Genomic DNA, 19,747 nt, shown 5'->3' with positions numbered 1-19,747 from the left:
CAATTTCTCTAATCCTCATTGCCAGTTATCATAGCTAGACATAAGACTATTTTTATAATTTTAAAAAATGCCCATGGTAAATTCTCAAGTTATGCATTAAATTAATCTCAGTTGCTAGAATTGATTTTAAGCTCTTAAATCTAAATTTTAAAAGGCTTTCATTATAAATTTTTATTCTTACATTATTTAAAGATTGAAATTAGCTAATAGTTAAGTTGAATTAATTACATGTCAAATTCCAAAGGACATACTAGTGTTATAACTAAGTCGTTGGTTGTTGTTTGTAAGTTGCTACCAGGTATTTGGGGAAGGTCATTATAGGAACAAATATTTTTTAGGAATAGAAGACAAATTAAAACTAGACAAGAAATAAACTTGAGACCTAAAATTAAAGGCTAAACTTAAAGACTTATAATCTGTTTACATGTCTCAGGTTCACCAAAAAAAAAACATAACTTTTCGTGCTGACACAGCCTGACACTAAAGTTTTGTATTTGTTTTTTAATGTTTTTTTTTATCATTTAATTTTAAATAAACAATTACATGTGTCATTGTGTAGAAATTTTAACCAGTTACAATTTCTTGAAATCATTAACAGTATAGCCTACCAGTTCTAATTTCTTACAAAGGTGCATGTACAGAAGAGATATGCCTTGCCAATGAGACAACTATCCACCAAAGTTCAAATAAAGTGGATTTAAGCAATTATAGGCAACTGTACGGCCTTCAACAATGAGAAAAACCCATACCGTATAGTTGGCTATAAAAGGCCCCGAAATGAAAAATATGGAACAATTCAATTGAGAAAACTAACGGCCTAGTTTATAACAAAACAATTAATGAAAAACAAATATGACAGACATGAACCAACGACAACCACTAAACTACAGGTTCCTGACTTGGGACATAAGGCACATAATGAATGTGACGGGGTTTAAGTGAGAGTTCAACCATCCCCTTAACCTGGGACAGTGGTGTAACAGCACAACATACATGTAAGAACAAACTGTAAAAATCAGTCGAAAAAGGCTTAGCTCATCAGATCGATACAAAGCAGAAAACATAACTCATATATGCCCCTTTTTAACTTGAAAAATTGCAAAGCTTAAGCGGGGGCATTTGTGTCCTCAGAGTGGCTCAGACACATTCTTCTTTTATTTTTCTCTCTTCCTGTTTACTCAAACAATTTATTTCATTTCAAGAAATTAAAATCACGAATATATATATATATATATATATATATATTTTGTTATCATCTTCTACTCCTCACCAAAAGAAGAATGGTTGGTTCCTTTTACATGTTTTAAATGCATAGTTTCGACAACTGTGCATATACTTTCAAATTTAAACGTTTAAGTTGTACTTATTTTTTCATTTGACAAATCAATATTTAGTAATGGTCATTTATTATTCCAAGCCTCATACATGTGTTATCATAGCTGTGTTTGCACGTAACTATTGTAAACATTTTTTTTTACATTTCCATTGATGAATTTGTCTCAGGTGAAAAGCCAGAACTCTCAAAGTTATCTTTTCTAACAAATTGTATTAATAGGTAAACATTATTAAATCAATTTCTACCTAATTCGGTATGTTTTTCTTTGAGGTAGTTAATGATTGGTTACCTAGTTACAAAAGCTATTCATTCAATACAGCATCAAAGTAGGACATTTTTTCCCTGTTTTCTTTGACAATTTTAGAATGTTGTTGCACCAGGCAAGTGTATGATGATTTGTTCAAACAATCAAAACAGGAAACAGAAAAGAAATTTAATGAGATGATTCTCTCACTTTTAAATACATCATATATACAGTACTCCATATACAAACATTGATTTTATTATTTTCCAGTAATTGACATTTACTTGAGATTTGTATCTATCTGACTATCAACAAATATTTTGAAGTATCATTGCTAAAATCTTAAGACTTTTATATTTTTTTCTTTATCTGTGCAGTGTATATAAAAAGAGGATCTGATATGATTGCCAATGAGACAACTCTCCACAAGAGATCAAATGACACAGAAATTAACAACTATAGGTCACCGTACAGCCTTCAACAATGAGTAAAGCCCATACTGCATAGTCAGCTATAAAAGGCCCTGAAATGACAAATGTAAAAAGTGTAGCCTATTCCAGTTGGTCTGGTACCAAAAAAAAACTGCTATTTTAACTTGTATTGTGCAAGAATGCATTTTTACCTAAGTAAGTTACATGCAGTTTGCTATAACTGTCTGTTTTTCATGACTTTTGACATTTTGAAAATTTTGATCGTCCATTTGTTTAACTTTAACCAAGAGTACAAACTATTTATCCCCCCTCCTTTCCAAAGAAGAAAGAAATATAGAATAAGTAATGCATATTATGAATTATAATAAATCTTATCCTTATCTCCCAATTGTATTAAAAATGTTGTTCTAGCTAATTAAAATAATTTCAATAACATACCTGCCAACTTTTCAAAATCTCCATGGGGGATTTTAAGTGCATGAGGACCTAATGCTCCTCATATATTGTCATAATTAAGTGTTCTTAATCTACTACTATATTGTTTGAATGATAATATACTATGTGCTTAAATACCCTTTTAACTCATTTGAATGCCAGTTTTGAGGTCTTCAGTTTACATAATAAAGAATTTCAAAATTCAGGTTAACACTTCTCATGGGGGATATCCCCCATAAATCGGGATAGTTGACAGGTCTGCAATCACTGAAAGTTTTGTAACCATATATCATCTGCCTTGATTTTATTGTCATTGGCTCTTCCAACAATAACGGAAAAAAAATAAAAAAATTCAAGATCGTCTTATAGAAGCTTAAGATTTATATCGCTTCACTGGCCTCATATGTGCTTCATCTTCCCTAGTTAAAATTTCTATTGAACCCTTCCTAATAATGTAAATATTGATTGTATATATACATAATACTAAAAGGTATAATTTACAAGGAATTCAACTGAGCGTCAATTTCTTTTTTCAATAATTTATAATTTATGTCAAATCTATGGAAAATATCAATATTACCTTTTGTAAAGATGACTTTTATTATTTATTTTGTATAGTTGTATGTTTTGGAAAATTTGTCGTCTACTTGCAAGTTATAATTGAATAGATCAAAACTCCCAATAGCTTTGAAAATCCTATAAAATGTTAATACTTTTAAGAAACATGTAAATTAAGACTTTTATGTATTTGTAAAGTAAAATGTTTACAATTTGCTTCTTCTAATTGAAAAGGTTTGCTTTTTATTTATGATCACATTTGAAAATTTAAAATTGAATTTGAGTAAAGGCCAGGCCTATTGTAGGCCATGCCAAATAAGGTGTTGTCCTTTTTGCTTTTAGCAGAGCTAATGGCTGTTAGTTGAGGTGTGTCTATTTCGTTTTAGTAGAAGTGTTGCATGTATTTTTGGGCCAAGCTAGATGTTTTTTTTCTTTTGATTAAGTACTAGTATTTTCTGTTTTTCTCTTGGTAGAGGTTTTTTCTGTTTTTCATTGGTGAGCAGGTGAGGTTTTATCTGTTCCAGAAGTTGTGGCTTCTTTGCAATCACCTTGTCTGTCCATTTGTACAAAAAATATTTTTGTCACATTTTTCTCAGACACTGCTGAACTGAATGACTTAGATTTAACCAGCACCTTTACAGTAATGAGTTGTAATGTGTGTGGACTTTTGGCATGTTTGTTGATATTTTGAATATTTAAATATGTTGAATTAACTTAAAACATCAAATATTTCTCCAATACTTTCTTCATATTTGGTCAGCTAATCATGTTAATGGTGATGAGTCGTAAACCTCTGTGCACTTTGGGATCTGTCAGATACCTACTTCCTATTTTCTGATACTTTGAAGGACAAGTGGGGTAGGCTTTTCACGACATTCATGCATTTTTGTCGAGCCTGCGACTTTTGTCGCAGAAAGCTCGACATAGGGATAGTGATCCGGCGGCGGCTACAGCGTCGTTAGCTAACTTCTTAAAAGCTTTATATTTTAGAAGGTGGAAGATCTGGATGCTTCATACTTTGTATATGGATGCCTCATGTTACGAAGTTTCCCTCAGTCACATGTCCAATGTCCTTGACCTCATTTTCATGGTTCAGTGACTACTTGAAAAAAAAGTTAAGATTTTTTGTAATGTTAAAATCTCTCTTATTATAAGTAATAGGGTAACTATATTTGGTATGTGCGTACCTTGCAAGGTCCCCATGCCCGTCAGACAGTTTTCACTTGACCTCGACCTCATTTCATGGATCAGTGAACAAGGTTAAGTTTTGGTGGTCAAGTCCATATCTCAGATACTATAAGCAATAGGTCTAGCATATTCGGTGTATGGAAGGACTGTAAGGTGTACATGTCCAACTGGCAGGTGTCATCTGACCTTGACCTCATTTTCATGGTTCAGTGGTTATAGTTAAGTTTTTGTGTTTTGGTCTATTTTTCTTATACTGTATGCAATAGGTCTACTATATTTGGTGTATGGAATGATTGTAAGGTGTACATGTCTAGCTGGCAGGTGTCATCTGACCTTGACCTCATTTTCATGGATCAGTGGTCAAAGTTAAGTTTTTGAGTTTTGGTCTTTTTTTCTAATACTATATGCAATAGTTCAACTATATTTGGTGTATGGAAATATTTTATGATCTATATGTCAGTCACACAGGTTTTATTTGACCTTGACTTCATTTTCAAGGTTCATTGCTCAGTGTTAAGTTTTTGTGTTTTGGTCTGTTTTTCTTAAACTATAAGCAATAGGTCAACTATATTTGTTGTATGGAAGAATTGTTAGCTGTATATGCCTGCCTAGCATGGTTCATCTGATCTTGACCTCATTTTCATGGTTCATTGGTAAATGTTTAGTTTACTTGGTTAATGTTAAGTTTATGTGACAGTTGTAATAAAGCTTTATATTTAGGACTATCAACATAATATCAATGATTAGTAAATTTAAAGAAGGCGAGACATTTCAGCGTGTGCACTCTTCTTGTTGTTAGTGTTGCAAATGGTGTCTGTTGATTCATTAGTATTGGTAGGGTACCATTTTTATGCCCCACCTACGAGAGTAGACGGGCATTATGTTTTTAGGTGTGTGTGTCCGTTCGTCCGTCTGTCCCACTTAATTCAGGTAAAAGTTTTCGGTCAAGGTATTTTTTTGATGAAGTTGTAGTCCAATTGACTTAACTTAGTACACATGTTCCCTATGATATGATCTTTCTAATTCTAATGCCAAATTAGATTTTTGACCCCAATTTCACGGTCCACTGAACATAGAAAATGATAGTGCGAGTGGGGCATCTGTGTACTATGGACACCTTCATGTTTTTTTCAAATTTTAATATAAGTGAAATTAGACATCAAGGTTAAATCCTAGGCATTAAGCTATTTATTAATAAACCCCACCACATTCTGTATGTTTCTGTCAGGAGCCTGTTATTCAGTGGTAGTCGTTTGTTGCTGTATATAATATTTATTTTTTCGTTTTTTGTTTTACACCTAAATGAGGCCGTTATTTTTGTCTTTTGAATTGTTTTACCATATTTTGTTATTTCAGGGCTTTTAATAGCTTGCTATGCATTATGGGTTTTGCTCATTGTTGAAGGCTGTGCAGTCCCCCATAGTTGCTAACCTTCTATGTCATTTAGTCTCTGATGGAGGAGAGTTGTTCTCATTGGCAATCATATTTGTTAACTTCTATGCATTTTGGTCTTTGGTGGAGAGTTGTCTCATTGGCAATCATACCACCTCTTTATCTTTATATAGTATCTATGTGGTTGTTTATAAACTTATTTAGATGTAAAAAAAATTTGATTCACCCATCATGAATAATTTGTGTGCCCTTTAAAGGTATTGTTTCTATTCATGTTGTATTATCTATGAACAATATGGCATTTGAAACAACCTTAAGTTTTAAAATCAGTTTTAACTGATTACTGTACTTTGACAAGAACCAAGATTATCAATGGTTATTGACCTGAAGCTAGTAAGTTAGGAATTTTCAGCTTCTTACAAAAATGCTTATATTACCCAAAGCGATCTGCATGCTTCCAGAATGCTCGTCACTTGAGTTTGCTGTATGGAGGCTGCTAGCAAATATCTTTTTTTTTGCAAGATGCTCATTATAAATAAATGTATGCTAGTAGATCATCAGGTTGCAGCACTTTCAGCAAACTGCAAGCATCCAAGACTATCAAAATGCTTGTCACAAGGAAGTAGATAATTATGTAATTCTGCATGCATGCTCAAGCAAACTGCAAGCAAGTCAGTGTATGATTGCAAGATTTATACATCATGGACATTTGTTATGTGAATTCATTTAATGAATTTCGGTAACTTAGTAAGTCAGGAGGTCTAAGTGTAGCATTGTTTTGACATACTTTTGAGTTTTCATGTCAATTATCAGGCTATCATTGATTTATAAATGTTTGCAAAGTTATAAACAATATAGATTCTTGCATCAGACAGTTTTATGCAATTACAATTTAGCGTTTATAAAAGTTGAGCTGAGGAACTACTGACCCTTCCAGAGCACATGACAATTCACCATTCTTCTTGCTTTATCTTTGATATTCTGTGAGTGCTTTGTGGAAGTTGTTTTAGATTTTTGTCACTCTTTGTTACGCCATGTGCATGGTGTTGTCTGTTTTTATTTGATTTTCGATTGTTTTTCTCTCTATCTGGTATCGTCTCCCTCTTTTCGCTGAGGAACAGAATGCAAAAGGCATTTTACATGGATGACCTTGACAGTAATGTATAGGTACATGTATCTTAAGATTTGAGTTTAATATGTATTTAAGTTATATAAAAATCTCAAAGGAATTTATTTAATCATTTTTATATATTTGTGTGTTGAACATGTTTCAGTAATGAATGATTAAATTAAATTATAAAAGATATTGATACCAATATTTTGGTTGGAAAAATACCAACATTTGGTGCGTCATTTAAATTGAATTTAAATATTGAGCCAAATATCAATTTATTATTCAATTCATATTATTATAATAAATTCAAAATCATTTTCATTGTTTACATAAATTGAACATTTCAATATGTAATTTGATTACCCGTAATTGAAATAAATGATCAATGATTGGTTTGGTTATTGTGAGATTGATGCATGATTTATGAACTTTGCAATGTTTTGAACTTTTTTATTATTATATATTTAGATATGGCTAAATTTGAATATTATATCAATATAATTTGTATAGGTTACTTACTTATGATTCATACTTACATTTTGTACTCTATTAAAAAATTTGCAAAGGAGAAGGTCCGGTTAAAGGGCTTATTTTGGCTTAAAATTGAAGTACATCTGATGAAAGGTTTTTGACATTTTTTAAACACTCAAGTGTCTTCTGTAGTTGATTCAATTAGTTTATGTAAAAGATTTGAAATGGTTTGTCATTAAAGACATCTAAATTCATGTAAAATATGAAAAATCTATCAAATATGCCACAAAACGTCACTTTTCATGTGGTTTTAGTCTAAAATCTTTTTTTTTGAAAATGGAAGTGGCCGCATTCATGTTCAGTCTCAACCTTTATATAAGTTATGTATCATCATCAAATACAACATATATTTAAATATTAAGACTGAACACAAATGCGGCCACTTCCATTTTAGACAAAAACCATCTAAAAATAAGCACAAATGCTAAAATTTTGAAGATTTCAGTAATTTCAAAGAAATTAATGATGCCCAGTCAGTGGTACCTGATGCATGTGCAGTGTAATTCTTCTTTCCAATAAAGAGATAAAAGTTTTCAGTTTTAACAAATTTTTGAAATGCTATATTTTGGGGCAAAAAAGAGGTCTTACCGTGCCTTATACTATTTTTGCACATTAAAAATTGTAAAATAAAATTTAAATCTTGCAATTCAGTTTTAGAAATTATATAATAATTTAGGAAGTACAAATGCACTATTTTTGTCTTTTCATCTATTTGACTAAGTTAATATATATTTTAAGTTAACAAGTTTTTGTTCCATTTTTGGATTCAATTTCATGTAACAACTTTTATAATTCATCTTTTTAAAATTAGCAAACATGTTCTTTTGAATAAAAGAATGATTAATATTCTGTGAAATTAACTTGACAAGTTTATACTTTTGATCTGAGTGAGTGATAAAAAATGTTCTTCTAATTTAAATCATGTATATAATTAAAAGGCACTTTTGAATTAAAGTGGGTCTAATACTCCTCAGATATTTGAGGGGAATTCCCTTTCATGTCCAAGAGGAGTATGAATAAACAAACTAAGAAAAATGTAATACAGGTAAAACTTAAAAAGAAAAACCAAAGAATGAGACCATAATTACACCATTTACACCACTAGTAAAGCAAAGATTGAGCCTCCAAAATATGATTAGGTTTACCCCCATCTCATTCTGTATGAGCCTGTCCCAAGTCAGGAGTTTTTAATTTAGTACATTTGTAGTTGTCATTGGTTTCTATCTTTCATTTTTGTTTATTCATAAATTTTTATGCCCCACTTATGGGCATTATTTTTTTCGTTCTGCGCGTCCGTTCGTTCGTCCGTTCATCCGTCCGTCCGTCTGTCCCGCTTCAGTTTTTGGTCAAGGTAGTTTTTGATGAAGTTGGAAGTCCAATCAACTTGAAACTTAGTACACATGTTCCCTATGATATGATCTTTTTAATCTTAATGCCAAATTAGACACATTCTTATTCTCATTTGAATTGTTAAATGTACATTTTGTTATGTCAGATCCTTTAATAGCTTACTTAAACAGTATGGGTTTTTCTCATTGTTGATGACCTACTGTTGCTTACATCCATATCATTTGGTCTCTGAAGGATAAGTTTTCTTAAGGATGTTCGCTCCTCTTGTTTTTGAATTTTTGCCAGATATTTGGAATTCTCTGGTTCTATCCATGTAGTGCTATTTAACATTTTTGCCCACTAACCCTTACTTTTCTTTTCATAATTTGATTAAATATAGTTAAAAATGCCATCTTTCTTTGAAAATCTTATTAAATCCTTGTTATTTTTTCATACTTTTAGACAGAAAAAAGGTGCCAATGTTAAATGTATGAAAAATCTAGAGAGAATCATTTCCCGCCAAATTTTTGATGGCTTATATCTCGAAAACATGCACATGGACCCTTCATTTTTATCTGCTTTTTTAGTTCCTTTATTTATATACTATCAATTTATAACAGTCTTTTAAAAAGCTTATTATGTTGAAACAGAGTAGCGAACGTCCTTAAGTTGTCTTAGGCTTAGACAAGAGACATTTATCACTCCACTTTTGAAACATCCCATATTAGCAACAACAACAACAATACTTTATTTTAAGAGGGTTACACATTTAGCTGTATAACTAATCTTCCCTGAGGCCCTCATCATAAAAAAAAAAATCATAAACAAAATACAAACATATACACTGCATACATTAGTATAAAAGTCAAGTATAATGATAATGTTCAATACAACTTGATAAAATTAAATGTTATGAAAAAACAAACGTGATGACATAATCAGTTTTCAATATTTTTTCAACAGGTTGATTTCAATAAATGATCTGTTATTTTGTATTTGAAAGAATCAACATTGTGATATTTCTTAACGGTATTTGCAAATTATTCCACAAGAATGGTTCAGAATACATAAAAGATTTTTTGAACAATTCTATTTTTGGTTTAGGGAGTATGAGGTTTCCTTGAACAGCATTTCTCAAGGGGTATGGATTTCTGTCTGAAACATATTAGTCTGGAATTACTGGATATGATTTACTGTGGATTCAGTTATTGTCGTGGGTTAGATTTCATGGTTTTGCCAAAGTTTATAATCAAGCCTGTAGAAAAGATGTACTTCGTTGAACATTTAAATTTGCAGTTCACCTGTATCCACGAAACCCACGAAATTTGGTATCCCATGATTAATAATGATTCCACATTGCTTTATGTAAGAAGACAGAGCTGTCACACATGGAGCAGGAACTGCTGACCTTTCTGGAGGTCACCCACCACTTTTGGTTGGGTTTGTGAAACTCAGTCTGTAGTTTTTGTGTCGCCTTGACTGAGTCAAAAAGCGAGACATAGGTATGCTGTTTTCGGCGGTGGTGGCGTCAACAATGTATTAGTTTGTGATTAGGTCTAGTTCATGGTGAATCACTAGTGGTAGGTCAATGATATTTGGTATGCAGTTGTATTAGCATTGGGACATCTCATTTCCATGGAGATGATTTGGCCCTGCCCCCTCAGTCATGGTCTATTGACTTTGAAACTCTTGCTTGGTTTGCATGTATTAGTTTGTGATTAGGTCAGTTCAAGGGGAACCATTAGTGGTAGGTCAATGATATTTGGTTTGCAGTTGTATGTATTAGTTTGTGATTACTTTCAGTTCAAGGGGAATCATTAGTGGAAGGTCAATGTTAATTGGTATTCAGTTGTATAAGCATTAGCAAATCTCATTTCCATGAAGAATATTTGGCCCCACCTCCTCAGTCATGGTCTATTGACTTTGAAACTTTTGCTTAGTTTACATGTATTAGTTTGTGATTAGATCAGTTTAAGAGGAACTGCTTATGTTAAGTCAATGATATTTGGTAAGCAAATTTATTGGCATTTGCAAGTATTGTTTCCATGGAGATTATATAGCCCCACCCCCTCATCATGGTTCACTGACTGAAACTTTTAAGTTAATGTTTGTGTTTAGGTTTGTTTAAAGGGAACAACTTATAATAAGTCAATGGTATTTGGTATGCAGTTGTATTAATATTGGCACATCTGATTTCCATGGAGATTGTTTAGCAATGTACCTTCAGTCATGGTTCATCGACTTTGAATATTTGCATAACTTACATGTTAAAGTATCTATACTATTAAATGAGAAGACCTCATTTTGTGTGTCGCTTCTCTTCCTTCCACAATAAATTAATCATCATGCCTCTGTGTCCTATAGGTACCATGCATAGTCGCATTTGTCATCTATTCTAATGATTATTCAGTTTAGGTTATTTTGGGAGAAAAACAAAAATAAAGGCGTCCGGATATTGTTTCCGTCATCTTTTCATAAGTACTTAGCGTTTATCTGCATGTATATTATGATCATTATGACTACTATAAAATATAGAGACTCTCTATATAATATATCAGTGACCACTGTGTATATGATAAAGTTGGAATTGATAGTAAATAGCAGATACACTTTATTTATGATAAACAATTATGTATGTTCATAGTATACAGAAAACACGAAAATAATTGAAATTAACAGAAAAAAAAAAAAAAATAACAAACTTTGGAAAAAAGGGAGCAGGCTAGAAAATATTGTCCTGTCGCAGTACCTGTGATTTTTGATAACTTTCCTGAAATTCTCCAGTCATAAAATCTTTTACAAAAATTCATCCTACTACAGTTTACATACTTTCAACCACGCTCTAATTGCCTGCAATTCGCAGGTGTGTTCTAGTTGCTATTTAAATTTCAACATTTGCATTATCAAAATAAAAAAAAGGCTAGACATATCTCTGTGTTAACAGTTTATTTTAATGTTATCCTAAGTTATTGATGTTTGCCATTTTGTAAATTTTTATTTTTGGCCACTGTTGTCTGCTCTTATTGGATTTTTGTTTGCTCATTTGCGTCTTCCCTCTCTTAATTTTACCTATAGATAACTTTTGGTTCAATAATTCTGAATCTTTGACTTGTTATCTATATTAAATATATCCAGCTAATTGATATTTAAAAGGGGGAGGGTTGAGATGTAAATACACTAGTTTAACACCTGTCACATGCTCAGGAACCTTGTAAATTATTACTTAATGTCATATCTTATTGGGTTTTCCTTGTTATTTAAAGAATTTGGTGTTGAAGTCGACAGCAGATTTTTCATTGTTTCTGTTTAAATTATTTACAGCTATTACAGTTTTTGTCGAGCCTGCGACTTTTGTCGCAGAAAGCTCGACATAGGGATAGCTATCCGGCGGCGGCGGCGGCGTTAGCTAACTTCTTAAAAGCTTTATATTTTAGAAGATGGAAGACCTGGATGCTTCATACTTTGTATATGGATGCCTCATGTTACGAAGTTTCCGTCAGTCACATGTCCAATGTCCTTGACCTCATTTTCATGGTTCAGTGACTACTTGAAAAAAAAGTTCAGATTTTTTGTAATGTTAAATTCTCTCTTATTATAAGTAATAGGATAACTATATTTGGTATGTGCGTACCTTGCAAGGTCCTCATGCCCGTCAGACAGTTTTCACTTGACCTCGACCTCATTTCATGGATCAGTGAACAAGGTTAAGTTTTCGTGGTCAAGTCCATATCTCAGATACTATAAGCAATAGGTCTAGTATATTCGGTGTATGGAAGGACTGTAAGGTGTACATGTCCAACTGGCAGGTGTCATCTGACCTTGACCTCATTTTCATGGTTCAGTGGTTATAGTTAAGTTTTTGTGTTTTGGTCTGTTTTTCTTATACTGTATGCAATAGGTCTACTATATTTGGTGTATGGAATGATTGTAAGGTGTACATGTCTAGCTGGCAGGTGTCATCTGACCTTGACCTCATTTTCATGGTTCAGTGGTCAAAGTTAAGTTTTTGAGTTTTGGTCTTTCTTTCTAATACTGCATGCAATAGGTCAGCTATATTTGGTGTATGGAATGATTGTAAGGTGTACATGTCTAGCTGGCAGGTGTCATCTTACCTTGACCTCATTTTCATGGTTCAGTGGTCAAAGTTAAGTTTTTGAGTTTTGGTCTTTTTTTCTAATACTATATGCAATAGTTCAACTATATTTGGTATATGGAAATATTTTATGATCTATATGTCAGTCACGCAGGTTTTATTTGACCTTGACCTCATTTTCAAGGTTCATTGCTCAGTGTTAAGTTTTTGTGTTTTCGTCTGTTTTTCTTAAACTATAAGCAATAGGTCAACTATATTTGTTGTATGGAAGAATTGTTAGCTGTACATGCCTGCCTAGCATGGTTCATCTGACCTTGACCTCATTTTCATGGTTCATTGGTCAATGTTTAGTTTACTTGGTTAATGTTAAGTTTATGTGACAGTTGTAATAAAGCTTTATATTTAGGACTATCAACATAATATCAATGATTAGTAAAGAAGGCGAGACATTTCAGCGTGTGCACTCTTGTGAGGAGATTTAGAGTTTGAGACATTGCATAGACTTTTGTTTACTATTAAAGGTCATACAAAATTATAAATAACCTCTAAATAACTGTTGGTGTTTTGTATTTTGTATATTTTGCTTGCTGCCTCTTTCAACTTCAAGTATAACCCCATGAAATGAGATCAAAAAGGGAGAAGAATGAAATCTCATAAATCTAGTTTAAAAAGTTAAATGTTCATGTGCCTGTCCCAAGTCAGGGACCTTGTCAATGGTTACTTTAATGTCATATCTTATTTTTTTAATAAGCCCGTTTACTGGACATATTATGGTATACCGTTGTCCGTCCGTCTGTCATCAACATGTCGGACAATAACTCATAAATGCTTTAACCAATTTGCATGAAACTTTGGTGAATTATTTATATCTATTGATGTGAGTTCCCTTTCGGTTTTTATAAATTTTAGATTTTACGTTTTTCCGAGTTATGGGGTTTTATTCATTAAAAAAAGTTAAGGGGTTTTTACAGAAGGGGGATTTTCCAGTTTTCGGACCATAACTCAAAAATGCTTTGAGCAGTTTATGAAACTTTGGTGATTTTCGATTTTTATAAATCTTAAATTTTACGTTTCTGAGTTATGGGATTTTATTCATAAAAAAGGGGTAATTTTCTAATTTTCGGACAATAACTCAAAAGTGCTTTTAGTAGTTTTCATGAAACTTTGGTGACTGGTTTATATCTATTAAAATAACCTCCCTTTAGTTTTTTATAAATTTCTGATATGACATTGAGGAGTTATGGAACTTTATTCTTTGAAAAAGCAACAGGCGTATCATGCGCTCATGGCACAGCTCTTTATTTCCTATTTATTTGGAGAATTTGGCGTTGACGGCAGGTTTTGATTTTTTTCTGGTTAACTCAATCACAAGTTTTACATACTCAAGATCATTGAGAGCTTGAACATATTGTATATATATAGACACTTGTTAATTGTTGAAGGTCATACAACGACCTCTAAATACTTTTTATATTTTGTATTTTGTATCTTTTGCTTGCTGGTTTGATAGAGGCCATACATTGACTTCTAAATAGCTTTTGTATTATGTGTTTTGTATCTTTTGCTTGTTGTCACTTTCAAGTATATACCACTAAATAAGAATAAAAAAGGGGGAGACTTGAGATCTTAATAAAATTTTTTAACACCTGTCAGATGTTGACTTTGGACAATTTAGAGCTTGACATTTTGTATAGACACTTGTTAATAGTTGAAGGTCATACATTGACCTTTAGATAACTTATGCCATTTTGGCATCTTCAGCATTTTGTCTTATATTTAAGTATAACCAGCATTTCCTTTTATTCTTATTCTCCATTTCTATTGTACTTAATGGTCGTATGTTGATTTTGAGCACAAATCAATAGGTAATTAGTATAATGAATCCCCGATCTTAATTAATTAATCATCTTCCTAGAAGTTCAATGAGGCTTTATATAAGTAAATGATTTATTGTCCAATTAATATAATGATTCTACATTTGCCAAAGGCAAAAGTAAGACTCTTAAGTATATTATTGATTGCCACAGAAAGCTGAAAAATGTCGGTCAACAATTATTTTTATCCTACTACAAAAATTTTCTAATAATAAACAACAAAAGAAGGATAATATGAATCACCAAAAAATATTCCGACCGTACAATTGACCACAGCAGCCATCTGTTTCGAAAAAATGGACAAACAAACGAAAACACAGAGCAACTTACAACACATGGTACAAATATATAGCCTGCCTTTTTCAAAATGTAAAACATAAGAAAAAAGTTGTTCCTTTATAAACATTGGAAATTGTAAATTAGAATAGTGTAAATTCAGAAATTATTGTGTGCATTTATTATTGCGATTTTTTAAAAATGCGTGTTCAACTATTGCGTATTAGGAAAAGCAACATACAGATATATGTATTTGATATCAGAATGCGAGTTCTTATTATTGCGATACTCCAGTTGTCGCGTTATTCGCATTAATAAAAACCTCGCAATAATTTCTGAATTTACAGTATCTTGAATCTGTCACTTAAAATGACAGTGACAGTCAATATTTAATTTATCTACAGGAGAATCTGGGGTTCTTTTCACAAAAACTCTTACAAAAATTGATTGTAAGTTATACTGAAATATTCATGACATACAAAGATTTTTTGTGAAATAAGGCACTGTGTATTAGCAGATTTTAGAATATAAGGGGGTGGAGGGGGAAATGGTTGTGATTGCATTCTTTTTATTTATACATTGAATTGTGAGTTTCAGCAATATAAGATATATGTTTCATGTTGCCCAACAGAACTTAATATTAGCCTATAATTAGGTGTTTTCTTAGAAGATGTTTGTGAAATTCAAGATTTTATGTTTATGTCAATTTTAGAGTGCCAGAACTGGTATTTTTATGCCCTACCTACAATAGTAGAGGGGCATTATGTTTTATGGTCTGTTTGTTCGTCCGTCCATCTGTCCGTCTGTTTGTCCTGCTTCAGGTTAAAGTTTTTGATGAAGTTGAAGTCCAACTTGAAACTTAGTACACATGTTCCCTATGATATGATCTTTCTAATTTTAATGCCAAATTAGAGTTTTGACCCCAATTTCACGGTCCACTGAGCATAGAAAATGATAGTGCGAGTGGGGCATCCATGTACTATGGACACATTCTTGTTTGAAATTGACATAAAAATAGAGTTTTTTTTTTTATAGAAGTGAAACAGTGATCAGGAACAACACATCATGTCATGTAAATCATTTCAGTAAGTCAAGGATTAGGTTTTATAGTACTCGATCCAAATGGAGATGATTCATATATAGTTAAAAGACATTTCTTTTTAGCTCATTAGTAGTTTTTTTTATCTTTGGTTATTTTTCAGATGTTCGACCAATAACACCCCCAGAAGACAAGATGAAGAAACCATCTCGACCTGCTCAAGAGAGAAAGCTTATAATAACAGGAGATACAGACTTGTGGATGAAGAAACTGTTTGATAGGGTTAAACCAGAAGGTCATAAAGATCAAGGGTCAATTAGACGGGGAAGGTATGTAACAATTATTGTTATAGGTGTATACATTTTATTCAAGAAAAAATTCTTTGAGAAGGTCACATTTAATTGAACTAATGAGACATATATCCACCATAGACCAAATGACATAGATGTAAGCTACTTTAGGTCACTGTACAGTCTTCAACAATGAGCAAAACCCATACCGCATAGCAAGCTATGAGAGGCCCTGATATGACCAAATGCAAAACCATTTAAACAATAAAGCCAACGACAAAAAACAACAAACGAATCCAACTTGAATTACAGGCTCCTGACTTGGAACACGATGTGGCAGGGTTAAACATGTTAGCGGGTGCCCAACACTCCTCTTAACCTGGGACAGTGGTGAAACAGCACAACATCAGAACAAACTAAAAAGTTGAAAAGGGCATATGATAAGCTTTAAAATACCCTGGAATAAAAAAAAAGTGAAAGAATTCAAAAGGGAAAACCGACAGATGTTTAAACTAGTAATAATATTAAATCGAAAACAAATATGGCAGGAAACAAACAACAACAACCACTGGACTATAGGCCTTAATTCTGGGAATGGGACATATAGAATGTGATTAAGTTAAGGTACACTATGGACCAGTAATCTACATCATGGGGCCTCTATGGATCACTCATTTTGTAAAAAAAAAGTATTAGGAGTCATTCTCTGTAGGCATCAAAACATGTTGAAATGACATGTCATAGAATTGGTTCATACTTTGTAAAACTGTTCTAACCATTGAGATATATCAAAATATATTTCATTTCCCACAAAAAAATTCTTGGTTGCTATGGCAACTTCTTGGGTATTTAAAATACATGAAATGTCAAAACTTTAGATTTATTTTCTTTGTTTCTTAAGCTTTGATTCAGGTAAAAAGGTTTTAATTTAATTTTGTATGTTCATCAGTTTAGTTTGAAAAATATCAATTTGAGTATTTTCTTTTTTTTTTGTAGCAGACAGAAGAAGGTTACAATACCTACTAAGGTACACATCACTAACTCTAAGGCTATTGTTTCTGGAGAAGATCCTTACTTGGTTGATACGATTGCTGACAAGTATTTACCGCATTTGTCATTGGACAATAAAAATGGCTACGGAGGAACAGCCTCCTTACAATTAGTGACATTACGTGAAGGCGACAAATCTGTGACACTGCCTTCGTTAAGTGTGGAACAAAATTATTCACAAATGTTAACGGAACTTGTGATGAACATATAAAAAGGGACGAACGTCTAGTCCAAAATGGAGGACAAGTTGTTAAAGATGTCATGTGATCATGGTTGTTAAATTTGAACAAATTTTACAAGAGAAAATATCTGTTAATTATGGTTAATTTTATGTGTTGTTACGGATAATTTATATTTGTTTGTTTTAGTTAAAAAAGAAAACTTCCGGTGTTCTTTAACAGAAAAGAATCATGGTTCATAAATTAGAACAAAGATATATAAATTTGTTAAAGAATATTTTCATCAGAGTTATTTTTACATGATATTCAGGAATTTTTTGGGTGACTATTTTATTGCCAGCTAAGATTTGAAATGTTGAATGCATTTATGTTTTTTTTTTTCTTATGATGTCGTATAAACATACCACACATAGTTGAGTGATAGTGTTTGTACACAAAAATGTTTAGAAGTTGTTGATTGTGTTTTTACACAAAAAGGGCATTTCTTTGTAACAGAGCGTTTGTCATTTGTTTCAGAGAGTGTCCCCTGCACATTTAGATGTCATTTTATTGTAAATGAACATTTTTTTTTTGTACACAGTTAAAACTCACGATCTGATCTGATATCATCATTTTTATTCAACAAAACTTTTATTTAACCATTATGTGTAAATATGCCAGTAGTATGCCGTCCATTTTCAAAGGGAGCTAACTCTTGATTTGTTCACATGTCAACATCTTTGTTATAAGTATTCCCTCCATTTTACATCCCATAATTCTCACTTGGAATCATGGGATAGCTGTATCTGTGATATTGTATTTATTTTTGTTATTTATTTATAATTATTTGAAATTTTAAAAATTCAGTTGTTTGTTTTTGTTGTTGAAAAGTAAACTTGAAAATTTTCATTTGATTTTAGTTAAATGTTTTTGAAAAGAATTCCACTTTGCATTGACATTTATATGAAATTGTTTGAAGGAGACTTAAAAGTCAATTTTTTTAAAGAAAAACAATCCGAAATTAATTGTTTGTTCATTGTTTTGAATAGAAAGGAAAAGAGTCTTTCAAAATATTTTTTTAGTACAGAAAATCATTTATAAAATTTGGTAAAAATTTAAAAAGATTATTTTAGAATGATTTAAGGTAGATAGGGTGTCTTCCTCCATCTTGGATTTTGAAATACAAGAAAACAATCGGTCTAGATCTTTAATAAAAGGTGCAAATTTTGAGAGTAGTAGGTAATTCATGTGTAAGAATTTTCATTTCAATAGAGAAAATGACATATTTATTCATATTTATGGTTGTATTTTACAGAAAAACAGAATACTTTTGTTTGATTCTATTTTTTCCAACTTTGCCACATAAGGGGAGGCAACTCAAATGTAAGGGCAGATAATTCAGATAAAGTTACTTTTACAATAGAATGTGTTAGGAATTTACCTATTTTATTATGTAGCAAGAAAACGGGTCCCGTGACCCCATTTTTTCTTTTTCTTATCTGAAAGCATACTATTAGAGCTATCTTCTCATATTTTATCTCAAAATTCTATGGTGTAGTTTTCGTTTTATGGCATAAAATTGGGTTTTCCATGCATAATCTATACAAAATCTGTCAATTTTGCACAACCTGTAGCGTGAAAATAAGCCCCGTGACCCATTCTTTTTATTGTTTTATTTTAAAAAGCATGATATAAACTACATTTTGGCAAATTATTAAAAAATTCTATGGATTATAATTTAGACACCCCATCTACCTTAATAAGGAGTTAGGGAGCTAATGTTTATTTTTGGGAGGGGGCAATACAATACTGGTAGTACATATATCTTTTGAAAAATTTTCAGTTTTCTTTTCATGGACAATTATACAAACATTGTTTAAAGATGAGTAGTATAATTTGTGCAGTGTGTAGACTATTTGAAGTATTATGTAAAATTTGACATTGCTCTTGAACAATTTTAGTATTTGTTATATATATAAGTTGTGAACTAGTAGACCACTGTAAGCCTCAACCAAGATTACCGGTACTATGTCTCTACCCTTTCAATTAGGGAAATACTAGTTTTTATTCTCTCTGTTCGTCTCAACTCAAAATGCAGTTTGATAATTGATTTTCAATGGTATTTTCAAGCATTGTGTATTTTTGTCCTCCAATCAGTCCATAGCATATCAAAAGGAGTAGGTTCATGAAAAGTCAATGTTGACCCTAAAATTCCTTGAAATTTAACTTCAGTTAATCATTTGATAACAACATATGAGCTGCGTTGGATAGAAATTGACCTTATGCAAGTGCACGTATACATGTACATGTATAAGACTTTGATTGATTTTGGAACATTCAAATACGAAATACGAAATAAAAGAAGAATTTTAGTCTGTTTTGTAGGGTTTTTATAGCAACTGAATTTTT

The 19,747-nt window shown here is 31.8% G+C and overlaps 1 protein-coding gene across 1 annotated transcript in view; it reads left to right on the top strand.

The window, feature by feature from the left end:
* LOC127720637 (uncharacterized) overlaps positions 1-18,475 on the top strand; it is a 30,275-nt gene extending 11,800 nt beyond the window's left edge. The window contains exons 3-4 of the mRNA XM_052227348.1: positions 16,004-16,169; positions 17,127-18,475. Coding sequence (XP_052083308.1) covers positions 16,004-16,169; positions 17,127-17,391 — 431 coding nt within the window. The 3' untranslated portion in view covers positions 17,392-18,475. The remainder of the gene's footprint in view (positions 1-16,003; positions 16,170-17,126) is intronic.
* Positions 18,476-19,747: the final 1,272 nt, after the last annotated feature.

This window comes from Mytilus californianus, unplaced genomic scaffold (assembly GCF_021869535.1).
Source record: "Mytilus californianus isolate M0D057914Y unplaced genomic scaffold, xbMytCali1.0.p SCAF_11, whole genome shotgun sequence".
In the NCBI taxonomy this organism is placed as follows: domain Eukaryota; kingdom Metazoa; phylum Mollusca; class Bivalvia; order Mytilida; family Mytilidae; genus Mytilus; species Mytilus californianus.
Note: the sequence above shows the minus strand (reverse complement) of the source record. Positions and strands in the feature narration are given on the sequence as shown.